Genomic DNA, 18280 nt, shown 5'->3' with positions numbered 1-18280 from the left:
GGGTTACCACACTATGCCCTCGAGGAGGAGAAACGACTGCGCGTAGTAATACGCGGCGTCCCTAAGGAGCTGGACTGCCAACATCCTCGCAGATATCCGCTCTCAAAACTTCCAATATGTGCATGTCAACTAGATCTCTCCCCAGGATTATAACATGTATTATGTTCTGCGCCGTCAAGTGCCTGAATTCGCGTGATAATAATCACACATCGTGTCCCCGCGCTAAAACAAGGCCTCCGCAAAAGCCACAAAGGCTCAGGCACCCCGCGCAGCACGCCCCGCGCCCCCTACTATCCCGCAGCCTTCAGCGAAAAAATGCTTGGGTGCGACCTCCGGTCTCAAAGGCGACCCCCTCACCCACCATGCCATCTGCAACCGCTCCCACGCTTGCCAAGATTGTGGCGTCGCCCGCTCCTCCGCGCCCCGCCCCGCAAACTGGAACGAACGTAGGCTCAAGCTTCGCAGCCGACTTCGCACTGGTAATCGCCAGCTAAACGCACCTCCAAATTAAGGTCAGTCAACGACCCACAAGAAAACTCGCAGCCGTCTGCGATTAGTCGCCATCCTCAATTTTAACAACTAATTATGGATCTAAGGGCGAAAAGATGCAAATTTTAGAACGCTAACGGACTAAGTTTCTCAATATTCTCCTACTACAGGAGACCTAGCTACGCGGTAATAAAAAATATATATTCCGATCGAAAAACATGGAAGCCTCGATATGCCTCCTCGCGATGACAGACCACCGACCGATCTATATAGCATCGGCATATCTCTCTCCCTCCAACAAGCTACTCCGGGCCGACCTCCAAGCTCTCATGGACCTGGGGGATATTAACAAGCACAGCCTTTGGACTGTGCTTATCCGAACCGCTGAATCCTTCCCCCAGTACAATCCGGCAAACACTTCAATCCTTGGCCCTACTAAAGTAAAGTTCTTTATAGCGAAGGTATTAAAGGAATTTGGTCACGGACTGGAGCCGGCTTGAGAAAGTCTCTATTCCGGTACTGGACCGCATCCCGGACGTAGTCGAATCTATCGAGGAGACGACTACAGCCATAGACGCGCTAACAGAGCACCTGCAGTCGGCAGTCAAGGACTGCTCCAGGGAGGTTCCGGATACGGGCGACCGTAGATGGAACCTACCTGATGATGTAATGGCTCTGCTGCGCACTAAGAATGCAGCCACACGAGCGTATGACCGCTATCCCTCAAAGAGAACCGAACCCGCCTGCGAGCTTTACAGCGCGAAGTAAAGAGTCGCATAGCGGAATATTGGGATAAGTTCACCAAAGAACTCACCCCCTGACCGCGTTTTAAAACAGATTTCCGGCCATATTTGATGAAGAAAAGGCTGAAATTAATTCCGTGCCCGTTGATCATCTAGAGAAGGTAGAATCCGAGGTGGAGCGAATTCCAGTAAAGATTCAAAGGAACTCCCAACCGAAGGGTGAAATTAAGTACTCCTAGTAGCGATCTTCAATGCGGCCATCTTTCCAGATGCTTGGAAAGAAGCCGATGTCGTAGGCTTTCCCAAACCTGGGAAAGATAAGTCCCTTCCCACCAGTTTTCGCCCCATCAGTCTCCTCAGCTCGCTGGGAAGCTGTATGAGGAAATATACTTGAAAGACTGGCTACAGTCCAAAGGTTCGTTTGTAATGAACATAATCACTTTAAAACAAGCACTCTACATCGTGTAGTAGAACACGTCCTCACCGGTTTTAAAAATTGTTTTCAAACTGCACAAGATGGGAGTGCCAGAAAATTACATTATCAATGAGTTCCAGCGCACGACCGATTAGTCCCTCAAGGCGCTGTCCTCTCCCCCACCCTCTTCTCGTTGTACACCAACGACATCCCGCGTCAGCCCCGAGTGCAAATCGCCCTCTTTGCTGATGATACAGCCATATATGTGGACAGCACGTCGGCCGCCTGTGCAGCCAACAGGCTTCAACGGGCGGTGGACGAGCTGGCCTAGTTCAGAAAATGGCGCATCGATAATCAATCCAGATAAAAGCGCCGCCGTGCTTTTCACGGCCAAAAGAAAACCATCCCTTCCCGCCTCTATTCAGCTGTTTGGCACGCCCGTCCCCTGGACGAACGAAGCCAAATACCTGCGAGGCGTGACACTAGATTCTAGTTTCGCATCTCATCTTAAGCACAATGGCAAAATTAACAAGAGCCAATGTCGCTTAACGCAAAGCTTCTATAAAGCATGCATGACGTACGCTAGTGTCGTCTTCGCCCACGCCCTTCCTTCATTACTTCACCCCCTTCAGGTGGTGCAATGAAAGAATCTACACCGGAAAAATACCCACTATAAAAATGCAAAAGCGTCTCGAAAAAATCCGCTCATGTAAGAGCGGTCAAATAGAGAACGTTTGTTACCCCGATGATCCAACTACGACGGCAAACGCGCCCTCCCTACCTAGAACCCTCGACAAGATAAATGCACACACCGCCCCCGCCGGCGGGGGCAAAGAACCCTTCCGCGCGCGATGTTAGCGCATAACAACCGCGTCGCAATCTCACGCAATAACTACGGGGGTGAACTTAGACACACACACCGCAGTCCATAAGAATAAATTTTCGCGTCCGGTGAAGCACGGCCAACAGCAAACACATTCAGAAAAAAAAAAAGGTTATTTCTTAACGCATGGGATACTTTACGAATTAACTCATGTGGTCAAAACCGTAGGATGTAGCTAGTTCCAAATAAGAACTGAATATATAACAATTTAATATACATAACAATTTAAACTAAATTTTAACTATTTATATCCTATTCAAAATCTAACCAAGCCCGGGAAGTTAAGATCGATAGGCACTATGTAAACGGTATACGTATACTCTACTAATGGATGGATATAGGACCGCCTCACCTGTTGATTCCATTAGGAAACCTTGCTTGATAAAAGCTTTAAGCAGGTTTTATGGGCTAGTCACTACAGATTTGCCGCCATGTTGACGATACGGGTAAATCTGGACAGTGACAGTATGTGAGTTTTGGTCTTGCCTAAGTATGTGTAAGTTACAAGAAATATAAATTTTTATAATCTCTTAGAATAAAATTTATAATACTATAAATAGTTATAGAAAAGTATATAAATATATTTTCTTTGCTGTGGAATGAACTCCCTACCGAGGTTCTCTCGAGAGACTACAGTATGAAGTTTTCCAAAAAGGGTGTATTAAGCTTTCTTCAGTCAGCAACACGCATGTGAAACCACTAGTGTTATAGTAGGCGCCCATAGGTTATAGTAACCGTTTTACCACTTTCGTGGTATAAAAATTCTTCAAATATAAATATGAATATACATTTTTGTGAGAAAAGTTAAACATTAAATAAATGCTCTTCACGCCACCTGTCGTCTACGAATGAAATAGCAAAATGCAAGCACCCCTCTGAAAGCGAGTGAAAATCTGAAGCTAAGGGCGCCCCAAATTTCAAGCAAACTTTCGTTCTGTTAGTCTAATAAATATCTTCGAGATGTCTCTGCAAAGTAGACTTTATCTATGATACTCTCATACTATGATAACAACAATATATTAAAATAAAAACTCGAAATGATTGTAATTTTATTACTAGATTTTTTGTTCGCTACTTCATGAGTACTTCTATGCACGACGCACGTTTTTAGTTTTCTTTTTAATTTAATAAAAAAAAAATTTGTAACTTGAAGTACTAATTGTCAGATTTTGTACTTTTTTTTTCTCTTTTTCGCTTTATAAGTATTTTTTTATAACTATATTTCCTTCTTAAAGAAAAATGGAAACATGGTGTTTCCATGCCATCTTACAAACCTCTCACCCACAACTTCTGGATGACATATCACGATAAAACCTTAAATTATAGATAAAACATGCACCAGAGGGAGACTTTGTACAAAAGTCGATTGCTTGAGTACCTCTGTCCCATTCGTGTTTCTGCCGTGAAGCAGTTGTGTTTGCATGGCTATGTTTCGGTTTGAAGGGTGGGATATGGCGTGAATTGGCGGTGAACAGGGTACAGAGGAATAACACCTGAGTCCTCAGGAATGGCAACGCATTTATCGTGGCTGAAACAGTATACTCTGTTATGTCCATGGTACTGCTCATGTCTATAGGCGACGGTTACCACTTTCCATCAGGTGGGCCGTCAGCTTGTTTGCCATCCTAAGTTGTATAAAAAAAAGTACATTCATAACTTTTTTAATCTTATTTATTACGGCTGCATCCTGCGGTTTCGCCAAACCTGAACCAATACACAAAGTAACTTATAAGCTAAATTAACTATAACCTACCCGTGTACCAAATTTCATTCAAATCAGTTCAGTAGTTTTTGCATGAAAGAGTAACAAATATCCACCCATCCATCCATCCTTACAAACTTTCGCTTTTATAATATTAATAGAATACGGATAGAGATATTTGTTTGTAAGGCTTTAAAGGAGTTATTAAATCAAATAAGTTATTAAAGCAAGTACAATGGCGGACTTATCCCTTAAGGGGTTTCTTCCAGTTTACCTTTGAATGTCTGAGAAGATCTTTGTTTTGCAAACATGATAATCCGACTGTTTCTATGTATTCTTTCAGTTAATATATTCAGTAACTTCGATTAATTTACATATAAGTTGATGATTATAATAAACTAACGTATTCACCTGTAAACGACGTTCAAGTTGTATTAGTTTTATTTATTTGGTGTACGTAACAAAATTAATGTGATGTTCAGGTAAACTTTTCACAACACGATCTAATAATACGTAATAACGACTGAAACAAAGCCATTTGGTTTATACAACAAAGAAAAAAATACATAAAAGAAAATCATATCTCATAAAAATGTCAAGGAAATCTATCAAAGAACCAATATGCATATAAAGTAAAAAGCAAATGGGATTTTGCATTGTAAGACGGTAGGCTATCCCCATCCCTCGGTGAATTGGGTCAATGTCACATAGATGTATTTTAAATCGATGTCGCAACTTTGTGTGTAAAGTGTGTTTCCGTCTCTAATGTTCATGGCAATGGGCTGGTCACAAAGCTCGAAGAACCGACAACTGATGGGGAAGAAAGATTCTCGAGTGACCACCGCGTACGGATAAACGCAGTGTAGGACGACCTCCCACTAGATAGAGTGACGACCTGAAATGCATTGCAGGGAACTACTGAATGCAAGTGGCTCAGGACCGTTCTTTATGGCAGTCTATGGGGGAAGCTTATGTCCATCAGTGGACGGATAATGGCTGAAATGATGATGATAATGATGAATGTTCTACGCAAACGTGCCTCGTCTGTTTAGGCAAATGATTAGAATCTAGCAGTTTAACACACTTCCTCGCCTACAGATAGTCACGAATTCAATACCAACACAGTTCAAACATCTGTAATTATGAATATGACTATTTGTATTGGTTTGGATGGTATTTCTATGTATGATCTGTATGTATTTACAGAAAGAAATGGATATTTAATTATTTCTACCTATTAGTACCCATAGCCCAAACCTTCTTAGTTTATGTCTAGATGGCAATGTGTATTTTCAGTGGTATTTAATTATGTCTGATAAGGAATAATGCTCGACATACATTTTGATTCAGTCTTAATTACCACCCCAAAAATTACACGTTACGAATAAAACACACAAATGTTCTTGTACTTATATACTTTATAAAATACTTTTATTTACTTATTTTATACTCGTGCAAATATACAAAAGGAACTTTGGAAGTTGCTCAAACAAAATGTCCATCTTTCCAACTGACTTCAAAAAGAAGGAGATTGTGAATTCGGTTCTACTTTTTTTATGTTTGCTACCTCATAAATCCGTCAGTTATAAATCGATTTAGATTTTGTATATTAATTTAAATTAAAAAAGAGAAATTTACTGATTGGTCCCGTAGGTAATTTATCAAAATCGGTTTTATACTTTAGTTTTTAAATTATAATAATTAATTTTACCACAGATGAAGTTGATTTTTTTTAAAAGCATACTTTTGATATGCAATATCCGTGGTATGTGTGTTTCTGTATGTGTGTGTGCGCGCGCGCGCGTGTTTGTGTGTGTGTGTGTCTGTGTTTGTATGTGTGTATATATATATATATATATATGATTATCCATTTTTTGTTGTTTAAATTATATTGTGTTTACAGACTTTAGCTGTGTGTTTATGTTTTGATCATGCCGTGTACGCAAAGTTTTGGAGGATTAGCTTGAACAAAACATAATTGTAGTTTATAAATTAATGTAACTATGTTAATTCTCTGTAATGTGTACCTATTGAAATAAAATAAAATAAAATATTATAATAAAATAGTAAAAAAAATTGTACTCTTCGTTTTAATACAAGTTCAGAAATTATAAAGTACGGAAACATAACACTTTAATTGTAAAGAACAGCAACAAATTGGGGATACATGGTCACTACAATGTATTCTACGATATCTATCGTGCTGTCCGTGTCTATAGACGATACAACGGTTGACCTTTCCCATGAGGTGAGCTGTCAGCATGTTTGCCATAAAAAAGAAAATAAACCGACGTCATCTATCATCATTTGAGTCTGTGGTGTCACCACTCGCATTCAACTGGTGTTACACCTTCACCCCGGGGTCCCCGTCATCCCCACGTCCCCCGACCCCTTCGTTATTAAGCCCATTTAGCCGTATTGATTTCGTTGTGAACTCTTGTTGACGTTATTGCAATTTTAATTAATTCATTTCACGTGATGTCAATAGTTATACATAGACTCTATTGTATTCATCAGCTTAATTAAATAGGTAATCTTATTGAAGTATAAAGGTCAACGTATAAAGGTTATAACATAGATGACATTATAATATTTCCTTATTGTATTTAAGCTATTCATAGTTTATATTTATTTTTATTAAATTATTACTGTATACATATTTTAATATTAATTTTTATAATTAAAAAAATTGTAACATAAATATGTAGTATACTTAAATTATCTTTTTTTTTACTTAAGTTAATAAAATATAGTTATTTTTGAATAAATATAATTAAAAAAAAATTACCGTTTTTAAAACTTCTAATTCTTCTTCTATAAAAAAAAACATTATCAAAAAAAAATGGCATGGGTTTTATTTAATACTTACGTACCTATTTCTTTATTAAAAAAAAAAAAAAACAAACAAAACCTTGTAAAACCGGTACGAATCGCTAACAAGTTATAAATAAATTATGTTCTTTTTTTTTTTTTTTTTTTTTTTATAAAACTTAGAATGGCAAACAAGCTGACGGCCCACCTGATGGACAGTGGTAACCGTCGCCTATAGACATGAGCAGTACCATGGACATAACAGAGTATACTGTTTGGCCCATGATACCCCCCATGCGTTGCCATTCCTGAGAACTCAGGTGTTATTCCTCTGTACCCAGTAAATTCACGCCATATCCCACCCTTCAAACCGAAACACAGCCATTATTGAAATACAGAATTAAGCAATCGACTTTTGTACAAAGTCTCCCTCTGCTATATTTATACATTGGGTAGGTATTATTGAAATTATTTTGTACTTTTGCAGTCGTTTACCGCTTCACCGCCATAAGATCTCCGTTCGCTTACAAATTCAGTTAATAGCACAGAATTGAATTTTGCCTCAGTTCAATTCTACTTCAACATGTGCTCCATTTTCTGCTCAATTTGTGAGATAAATAGGTAATATTGATACCGGGAGCGTTCCAACATCCGAAGGCGTTGTTAAATTGCTATAAAATTTTTAAATCACTGCTATGTAATACTAGTTGAAACCCGCGGGTTTGTTCGCGCGAATCATCAAAGTACCTTTAATCTAAATTAAGATATAATCTATCCATCTATCAAAATGGTACTGCTCATGTCTATAGACGACGGTTACCACTTTCCATCAGGTGAACCGTCAGCTTGTTTGCCATTCTAAGTTGTATAAAAAAAATTCATTCAAATTTGTGCATATTCATTAAAAAAGAATAAAATCCATCTATTCTCAAATTATTTTCTATTTTTTTTTTTTTTTTTACATTTATAAATATTCATTAATATTTTAATTTATTTTATCAAATTATTTTTATTTATTTTTTTCACAAAAAAAAAAATTTATTTATTTGATCAACTGGGCAAGCTTTACAATCTCCCAATACGCTCATTCAAGAAAGTATCATTACAATAATAAATATTATGTAACTAAATAACAATAATAGAAATAATATATTATTTTTTAATTATGTGAACACAACCACTCAATGGCCATGTGACGAAACTCCAGCAAGTTGGAGACAAATACGTACATTTAATTGTGGATACTGACTTAAAATATCATTAAGTAGCTACTATTTTATATTTTAAATACACAATTAGGACTTAACGCAATGAAAAACATTTGCAAGTAAATACTATCTAGATACTTGCTTTTTTATTGAAAACGTTTCGACGTGGATTGAATCCATGTTATAGTCGTTTGGGCAAAACCATTTATTTTGATTTAAATAAACTACTGGGCCGATTTTGAGAATATTTCTATGGGACCAATATGTAAATAAGTATATCCTTTCAGTTAAAAAAAATCCAAACTAGTTTACAAGTTTATTTACTTTACGAGATGAAAAATAAAAAATCAACCGTGTTCAAAACCTCCTTTGAAGCCAGTTGAAAAAATAACATAAGTGAACAAAATATATTTAAAAAAAATCCCATACTAATATGCATACGCATTTAAATGGAATTGCTTCGAAGTAGCATAGGATATTCATTAAGGGTAATGTTCGCTTATTTTTATCCAATTCGTATTAAGCTGTTATTAAAATTGATGTTTTTAAAAATAAACTCTTATATTATCTACACAAACATTTTGTTCGCTGTACTGAAACGAATAAGTACGATTTGCTCAATACATTTTTAAGTCGGTCTTTGTTCAGTACTAAAGGTCGAGACAGCAACCCCCGAGGCCCCGGATCACAGAAATAAAGTTACAGTGGAAAAATAATAAGAGGATTGCGAAATGCGTGGGTTTAACGAAAATATTAGCTGTCTTGAACAAAAAATATTTACCCCATCAAACTTCAAGACGTATATTGACCGAGAACAAATAGAAATTCGAGTGGCACATACAGTGGGATCGATTCTAAGTCGCCATTTTTCTAAACCAATCTCTAAAATTAAAATTTTAATAATCATTTATTCTAAGGACCAATATGAACTAAATTTCTAATAAAGTAAAAATTATTATAAACTTATTTCAGTTTATGATTATTCATTAACTACTTTTATTCTTCGGTTGTTTGGTTCTTCAAAATTTAATAAATTTCTTAAACCAGGTGGGACAATTTAATTCATCAGCTGGCTATATTATGCAATGTTGTTGCTGGGCGGTGACGTTATGAGTGTGTGTGAGTACACACACAACAATATGATATGATGCGATTACATATTCACACCCATATACACATACATACATATACAGATATATATACATGCACACAATTCTGTACTCATCAATACATTTTATTCGTACACTTACACACTTTACTTTTTCTTTTTTTTTTAAAACACCTCGCTCTGAAGACTGTCGGTGCAAACCAATTGTAATACTCGCTTGTAATATGTTCGTGGATAACTGTTATTGGCCTATGTTCTTTTTATGTTCATGTAATCTATATATGTATGTATGCCATGTAATAATATACACAGATACAGATCATTTATTCATTATTTACAAAATTATAAGTCCAGTTTCAATTAATTATGACATTCCCATTGCAAGTTTGTCATATTTTATTGTAATTTCGAGAACATAGCAATGGTAGCGGAATTAACCAAAATCATTATAATCAAATAACTAGTGATATGGACTTCCGCAAGATGACACCTAGTTTAGTAAAATGTAACATGTTTATATTTTACTAAACTATACTAACTACTACATACTAAATAACTATATATGGCCATGTGGTCCCGACACAGATAGGCCATCCCTTCCTTTCCCGTGGGTGTCGTAAAAGTCGACTAAGGGAAGGCGAGGGATGGGCAGCAGCGTTCCTCTTAAAACATATCTAAAGCATAACTGCGGCTGCCAAACGTGGCAACTACTGGCACCCCCCCCCCCCCCCCAAGGGGGAAGCTTATGTTCAGCAATGGACATTTAAAGGCTGATATGATGATAAGGTTGAACATGTTTTTATTATTAGGTTTATTAAATATTGTCATTAAGGATACTTTAACGTAAAAAGTGGGCCAATTGAACCATAGGGAATATTTATATTATTTTATCTATGACTGAACACCACAAATAAAATTATTTGAACAGCCAACCCTTTTCTCTTCAAGTACTGACGTCGAAGTTACGATTGCTTTTAGGGTGAGTCAACATCATAAATAGGTATCTATTGGCTATAAGGTGTTGATTCATACTTAACAGAGTTTCATCATAAAAATGTAACTCTACGATCAAAAATATACCCATAAATGTAGGTACTAAGGTTCATTATGCAAACATCGAATATTTGAAGAATATGTTTATCCATTCAATAATTTTAAAACCAAACACTCGGGGAATCACAAAGTTTTAAATTATTTTTAAGTGTTATCTGTTTGAATAGAATTTAATTTAGAATTTAAAGAAATGAATAATTAATCCGACCATAGCATAGTTTTGCCATGTGGTCCCGGCATAGAGTAAGCGACCCCTTCCTTTCGCATGGATGTCATATGAGGCAAGTAAGGGAAGATAATGATATGAATAATGATCGAGGGATGGGCAGCAGCGTCGCTCTTAAAACATTACCAAAGGCTAACTACGATTGCCAACTTGCCGACCAAACATGGCAATTGCTGGCCAGACCTCCTTTATGAGGAGGCCTATATTTAGCAGTGGACAATTATCCGCTGATATGCTGACGACAAGCTGATATCCAAAAGTAACAAATAAAAAATCGTTTATTGACTGAGTGCTTTGATTTGTTAACAACGAAATGTAAGCAGATTATAATAAGTGTCAAAGTTTGTTGAGTGGCAACCCCGTAAAGGCAAATGCAGTGTACTGCGACAGCCCCCCTCCCCCCACTATGTAAAACGACGACCTCAAATGCATTACATGAAATCAGTGGATGCAGGTGGCTCAGGGCCGTTCCTTATGACAGTCTATGGGGTAGGCCAATGTTCAGCAGTGGACAGTTAACGGCTTATACGATGATGTAGAGATAGTATTTGTTAGATATTTACCAGAAGGAGACTTTACAAAAGTCGTTTACTTGGGCACCTCTGTCCCATTCGTGTTTCTACCGTGAAGCAGTGGTGTTTGCATGGTTGTGTTTCGGTTTGAATGGTGGGATATGGCAGTGAATTTACAGGGTACAGAGAAATAACACCTAAGTCCTCAGGAATGGCAACGCATGGAGGGGGGGGGGGGTATCATGGGCGAAACAATATACTCTGTTATGTCCATGGTACTGCTCATGTCTATAGGCGATGGTTTCCACTTTCCATCAGGTGGGCCGTCAGCGACTGTGCCATTCTAAGCAACATAAAAAAATTCATTTAAACTTATTATATTATCTTTTAATTAGATTATGTCTCACGACCTTTTTGCAAAGTGAATATATTTTTCTAGCAAACGCTTAGTTCTATTTATTTTTTTATTTATTTGTATATATATGTGTACTTGGCGGAGATAATGCTAAAAGCATTCTCTCCCAGTCAACCTTAGGGAAATGACAGAATACTCGAATTTAGTAGTAGTTCTAGCACAGTATTCTATTATGACCTTTCATTTGTACTAACTCTTAAACCTATCAAAATATTTTAATAACACATATTTTTTCCCCTTAAAAATAAAATTAAAATTGATTCGAAAAAAGATTTTTTTTTTTGGAATTTACACACTAAATTTATTTAATGTTTTATAAAGATTACTTACTTGAAAATTATTTGGATATTTTCAGATGTTCTAGCTTTATAATACCTACAAGTGTCTTATCCGCCCCAAGCAAGGATTTCTTCCGGTGCATTGTCTTTACTCTTTGGCTCGGATATACAAAATATTACGTAAAAGGGACTTGTTGCGTAATGTTATTGAAGTTGCTGTAGAATATATTTGATAAAACGATAATCGTTACGAACGCTTGCGTCTACAAATCAAATTAATAGATTTATAATTGTGCACTAAATACATTTGTATTCATCCCATTTCTAATTACTATTAAGTATCGATGAAAATATCAACAGTAAAATAATACTTTAAGAACATTTAACTTTACAACTTGTTTATCAACGTAATTACTTGTATTAACAAAGTTTATACCAACACCAATATTTACAAGTACTTACGCTCATTTCTCGACGGCTCCCTCACATCCACACATTAATTATAACCACAAACTATCATAAATCAACAACTATTGCCTGCAATTGTACGTACCACATCACTGTGTACGAGATATGAGTGACGAAAATCCGTAATCCAAAACGAATGCCGCCCGAAACTCGACACACGCTCGTACACTCGTCACTTAACGATAATAACACAATATCCACTATAAGCTACCTCTAAATTAACATATTATACAGCTTAAAACGTCAGAGAAACATTTAAGACTCAATAACATGATCTGTACAGGTCAAAAACTCACAATTTTGAGGTTATCTCGCAGATCGGTAAATGTAGGACACATTGAGAAACGCAGCGTAGCTTTAGGGTTGAATATCCCGCATATTTTTCATATCTGTGTGCAATGTTCAACCGTGTAGGGACTTGTCCCTGGTGTAACCCAGATAGGGTGTGACTATGTGCGTGTAATGAATGATTTGTATGTGGGGGTGTTACTGAAATACATGAGATTAAAATTTCTATTATTAATCTCGAGATATGTAAGTAAAATAAAGATTGTTTTATGTGTTAAATTAGAATATATATGCAAAATTTAATTGAAATCATTTCTGACATTTAAATGAATTAGAGTAACGAACATTTAAATTAACGATGATAAAAATTAAATTGACATAATTCCTAAAATATAACCAATTTAATTATTTGACACTAACAACGTTAAAGAATGTTTTTGTAAACTTCACGGTTACTGAACAAAGACCTCAATATTCCATATAACTTCATCCAATTGAAGAGTCATGAAACTCATGATTCCCTCGATCCAATTTGATAAAACGTAGTTACATCAGTTTTTAAATTTGGTTTAATTTTATTTTTCACATTCTGTTAAAAAAATATATATACATTTATAGAAGTATAAAAATCTAAATAGTCTAATATTAATTGAGAAAAACTTAAAAATGGTTCTAAATTACTTCTTTATATTTAATTATTAATTGTAAGTCAATATACAATAGATAGGTACGTCTGTAAGTATATACCCACAACGATTTTCAATACTCTTCACCGCATAATTACATTTCCATTTTTCCAAGGATTGACTTGGACAGAATGCTATATAGCATTAAGTCTACCTTTTTTTATCAAACATTTTTGTAAAGTGTTCAATAAATATATAAATAAAAATTATAAGCTGTACGTTAAGAAATCATACGAGACTTTGATCTTGTACAATCCTTTATCAATGTGTGATAATTACATGATTAAATTAATTTTCCACTAATCATTCATGATCATCAAAATATTGATAGTTATAATATCCTGAAGTAATATATTTAACTAACTGAAGTAATATATTGAAGTAACTGTCAAAAAGAACCCGGTACAATAATTATTTTCATAGTCAACGCCGCCGCTTTTTCTCTAGGTAGATTAATACATTTTGGGCAATGATACATCATCATCATCGTATCAGCCTTTAAATGTCCACTGTTAAACAGAAGCCCCCTTGGGGGGTTTTACCAGTAGTTGCTTCGCTTGGCAGGCATATCGGCAACCGCAGTTAAGATTTGGAGATGTTTTAACAGGAATGGTGCTGCCCATCTCTCGCCGTCCCTTACTCGCCTCTTACAACACTTACAGAAAAGGAAGAGGTGGCCTATTCTATGCCGGGAGCATACGGCATCAATGATACATATAAATAAATAATTAACAGAACTTAATTTACAAGCAAAGAGTATTTGCGGATATTTAATAACATGTATATCCTACTACGGAGATCGATCGAATTTTCTCAAGCATGGGGTTGATGGCGTAGTAACGGTACTACGGAAACTCACCAGTATCAAAACCAAGTGCGATTTTCTAAACTCTTCTCACTTGGGTGACAAATATTGCAATAGAGTAGGACGGTGTTGAGAGAGTTTTCACGATGTGACTTTGTACCATGGTAGAGGCTGGAAATGTGCACTTGTGTTCGTCAATTAAACACACACACATTGAAAAATCTACAAATTTGTGTGCCATTTCCCGACTTAATAACAACCTAAAATCAACTTTAAAGCTAGCTAATGAAATTTGAAATTTGTACAGCAGTAGTAAATTTTTGTCATAGTGTGAGTGGAAAATGTAGAAAAGAGACAATTTCATGGAAACATAGGTGTGTAAAAAAGAGACACACTGTGAGGAAGAGCATATCAACAGCAGGATTCAAATGTGTTTGTGTAAAGCCGTGAACACAATGTTCGACGAATTTGACCTAACTGTAGACTGTGTTATCGGGCGTGTCTGGACAATTAATTGGAATCTGCGACGCTTTGGGAGCCAATATTCAGTAACTGTATACGTATCTAATAATTAATTGACGTACAGTATAAAAGCTTTCAGCGGGAGACTCACGGAGGATTTCTATTATACATTGTTCAATATATGAAGTAACCACTTCCTTTGCTTCGTAATTCTTGGTTATAGTTAGTAGGTATTAAAATTTGGACTAATTGCGGTGAAGAAGAATAATTTATAGTAGACATATATTTTTTTAATACACGATAATGTCATGATAACCTCGCCTTCGCAATCGGTATATACTGGCGGGGAACCAATGAGGGTTTTTTTAATGTGTAATAATTAAATCGTAACCCTGCCTGTGCTAACGGTATACCCCGGCAGGACACCAAATAAGAATGATAGGTGAGAATGAAAGGGCAGATCAGTTAGCCCATCGTGATAAATATATCTGGAATTCAGTACGATGGTTTCCAGGGGTGACCACGTGAAGGTCAACCTGACACCTGATAGGGTGTGTGATAGGTAGTGTTGCTAGGAATGAGAATGATAGTCTGCATTATTGACAATTCCTTCTACCCCTAATGCACCAGTGAAGGATGTTAAGTGAGGATGAAACAGGTCAGGTATATCGTTTATGTCACCTATGTGATTATCTTTTTATTTAGTATTTCCTGCACGATTATATACCTACCTATAAGTATGTATTGGAAATGCACCAGAATTTTTAATCTCAAGCTTCAATTAGTAAGTACTAACTACTAACTCAGTAACTCTTGTAAATAATGGTGTTATGAATTCCGATTTTTTTGACATGGTTTGTATTACTTTAGATTATAATTATTATGGAAGTTATTTAGAATTTGAATAAAATAGATTATGCACTGTTCGATGGAAGATTGTGTCTACAAATCCTTACGTCTGAATAAAAATAACTATAATAGAGATAAAGCCACAATTAGATAGGTCGACAAACAATAATGTGAGTTTTTTTTTCACAAAAGAAAAACGACTTTAGTTGTGGCCAGTTATTTTTAAATTAAAAACTATTGAAAAGTAAACTATTGAACCTATTTTGATAAAATTTCTATGATATTAAACTGTAAGTGTTATTCTTTTAGATAAAAAAGAATTTTGCAAATGGGTTTGTAACTTAAAGAGTTATGAGGTAACAAACATAAAAAATGCAAACGAATTGAGAAGCTTCTTTTTTTAATTCGATTGAAAATACATAAGTTGTTACCTAACATAATATTAGTTTATATTGCTGTCAATGGCGACCTTCATCTATAAGAAGTGATACCAATATAATATAGATGGGTAAGGTCAGTACTTTACCTATCTATACCTGTATTGTTTTTTTTAATGGATTATAATAGAATGGTAACTCTATCTGTATTATCGGTATGTACTGGCCTGGCACCAGTAAGAAATTAGGTGAGGATGAAGTTAGACTGATAGCCCATTGTGACGAATTCAGCAATAAATTAATCATAATTGTTTGCAAGGGGTACAGCGAGGAAATCGACCTAATAGGTTATATTGCTAGCAATGGAGTTATTAATCCTCATTACTAAGAATCTCTTCTCCTCCCACCTATATTGTTTTTTATAATGGATGATATTGGAATGGCATCCCTGCCTGTGCTAGTGTGCGGGGTGATAAGTGAGAATGAAAAGCCAAGTCGGTTAGACTATTTGGTAGTCCGCATTACTAGCAATCCCTTTCCTCCCTTCACCCATATTGGTTAATATCACTTTTTACAATTTTACACAGATCTTGTAAACATAAATCCATCTTGCTTTTTTTTTATACAACTTAGAATGGCAAGCAACGGAATGGACGTAGCCTAAAGGTTAGGCTTTTTCTGGTGTTAGAGATAGGGTTGTCAATTTCAAATATCTATCCAAATCCAATTGATTATATCAATACCATTAAAATATTATCCTCCTTACTAATACTTCATACATCCTTACTAATAGTATCAATGTGAAAGTGGATTTGTTTGTTTGTTACCTCTTAATTTTTTAACAAATCTCTATGAAACTTGTCATACAAGTACTTTATGGGATAGAAAAGGACATAGGCTACTTTTTATCCTGATCAATGAATATGTACCGGTCAAGCGGATGAAGCCGCGGATAAAAACTAGTTAATACTATAAATATGAAAGTAATTTCGGTAATTTTATATTATCAAATTTCTGTAACTTCCTTCAATTTTTTTCTTTATATAACAGAATAACAGACAAGTTGACGGCCCATTTAATGGAAAGTAGTAACCACCGTCTGTAGACTAGAATCATAGTAACAAAGTATTCTGTGTTACCCATAAGATCCTCCTTGCGTTGTCATTCCTAATGATTAAGGTTTTATGCCTGTTTACCCTGTAATTTATTTGCTATATCCCACCATTCAAACCGAAACACTGCCATGCAAACAACTGCTTCTCGACAGAAACACGAATGGGATAGAGGTACCCAAGCAGACGACTTTGATACAAAGTTTCCCTTTGGTACATCTTAGTGCCTATAAAGCATAAACATACGTAATGCAATTCGATATACGCGTAATTTTTGGAATAGAAAAGGGCGTAACCTACTTTTTAACCCGGTCAAATCATTATGTCCAGGTCAAAGAAGTCGCAGGTAAAGCTAATATTGGATAACTATAAGTTGAATATTAATTAAGTATACAGAGGATAAATAGAGTTGAAACAGAATCAATATTTACAGTCAAGTTAAATTAAACACCTATTTGAAAGTAATAAAGTGCGTTCAGCGTCGCGTTTGTCTCAATTTATTTTTATCGGAGTGCACTTGACATGCGCGCTGGCTGACCTCCGAATCGATGGAAACGTAGTTTGTTGTTGTTCTCTCCCATTCGCTCTCATAGACCTTTCTCTATATCTATCTCAACTTTCAAGGTGACGGCAACGTCATCGTCCACCAATCATAGATGTTTCGCGTTAAATAGTTCGCATACATTCTGATAGATGGCGTTGCAATGCCGAAAAATTAAACGACACCAATACAATGATAGACATGTAAAAGTGTACCAAATTAAACCATTCGACAGCCCTAATCAAGGGGTTATCAGAAAACTACTGATATAAATTGTCTTGAGTAAAAACACTATTTGTGTATTGACAAAGGCTTTCACTGGATCATCGTCATTATCATACCAGCCGCTAACTTCACTGCTGAACATAGGCCTTCCTTCACTGCGAGTTTTGCCAGTAGTTACCACGCTTGGCAAGTGGATCTGGTGAAGAGACGCTGCTGCCCATCCTTGAAATTCCCTTAGTCACCTCTTACGACACTAGTCCTAATTTAAGTTTGTACCTAGTATATATATTTATTTGTTGTTAGAGAGGCAAACGAGCAGACGGTCCACCTGATTGGAAACGGCTTCCAACGCCTGTGAACTCATATTTATTTATTACTACCTTTTTGCCCTTTACGTGTGACATTCAGAAAGTTTTGCGACACTAAAAAAATTTTCTATAGGTAAATATATTTTTATTACATCTTTTCAAAGTACTCTCCACCAGCCTCTATACAAAAAACAGTTTTCGAAACACTTTCCAGTCCGCCGCAGACACCTCATTTACAGCCTGCTCGAACGCTGAGAGCGCATCATCCGACGACGAAAATTGTGTCCCTTTGAGCTGATTTTTTAATTTTGGGACT

General features: G+C 36.1%; 1 protein-coding gene across 6 annotated transcripts in view; it reads right to left on the bottom strand.

Annotated features, from left to right (window-relative positions):
• Positions 1–12741, bottom strand: part of LOC128200628 (ras-related protein Rab-26-like) — a 28727-nt gene extending 15986 nt beyond the window's left edge. For 2 of the 6 annotated variants that reach the window (XM_052894674.1, XM_052894675.1), the window contains exon 1: positions 12608–12741. In XM_052894674.1, the coding sequence (XP_052750634.1) occupies positions 12608–12649 (42 nt within the window). In that variant the 5' untranslated portion in view covers positions 12650–12741. Of the gene's footprint in view, positions 1–12305 lie in introns of all 6 variants that reach the window. The other 4 variants (XM_052894678.1, XM_052894679.1, XM_052894676.1 and 1 more) reach the window with 3 other exon arrangements.
• Between the last annotated feature and the right edge of the window lie 5539 nt (positions 12742–18280).

This window comes from Galleria mellonella, unplaced genomic scaffold (genome assembly GCF_026898425.1).
Source record: "Galleria mellonella isolate WM207_F2 unplaced genomic scaffold, CSIRO_AGI_GalMel_v1 utg223, whole genome shotgun sequence".
Taxonomy (NCBI): Eukaryota; Metazoa; Arthropoda; class Insecta; order Lepidoptera; family Pyralidae; genus Galleria; species Galleria mellonella.
Note: the sequence above shows the minus strand (reverse complement) of the source record. Positions and strands in the feature narration are given on the sequence as shown.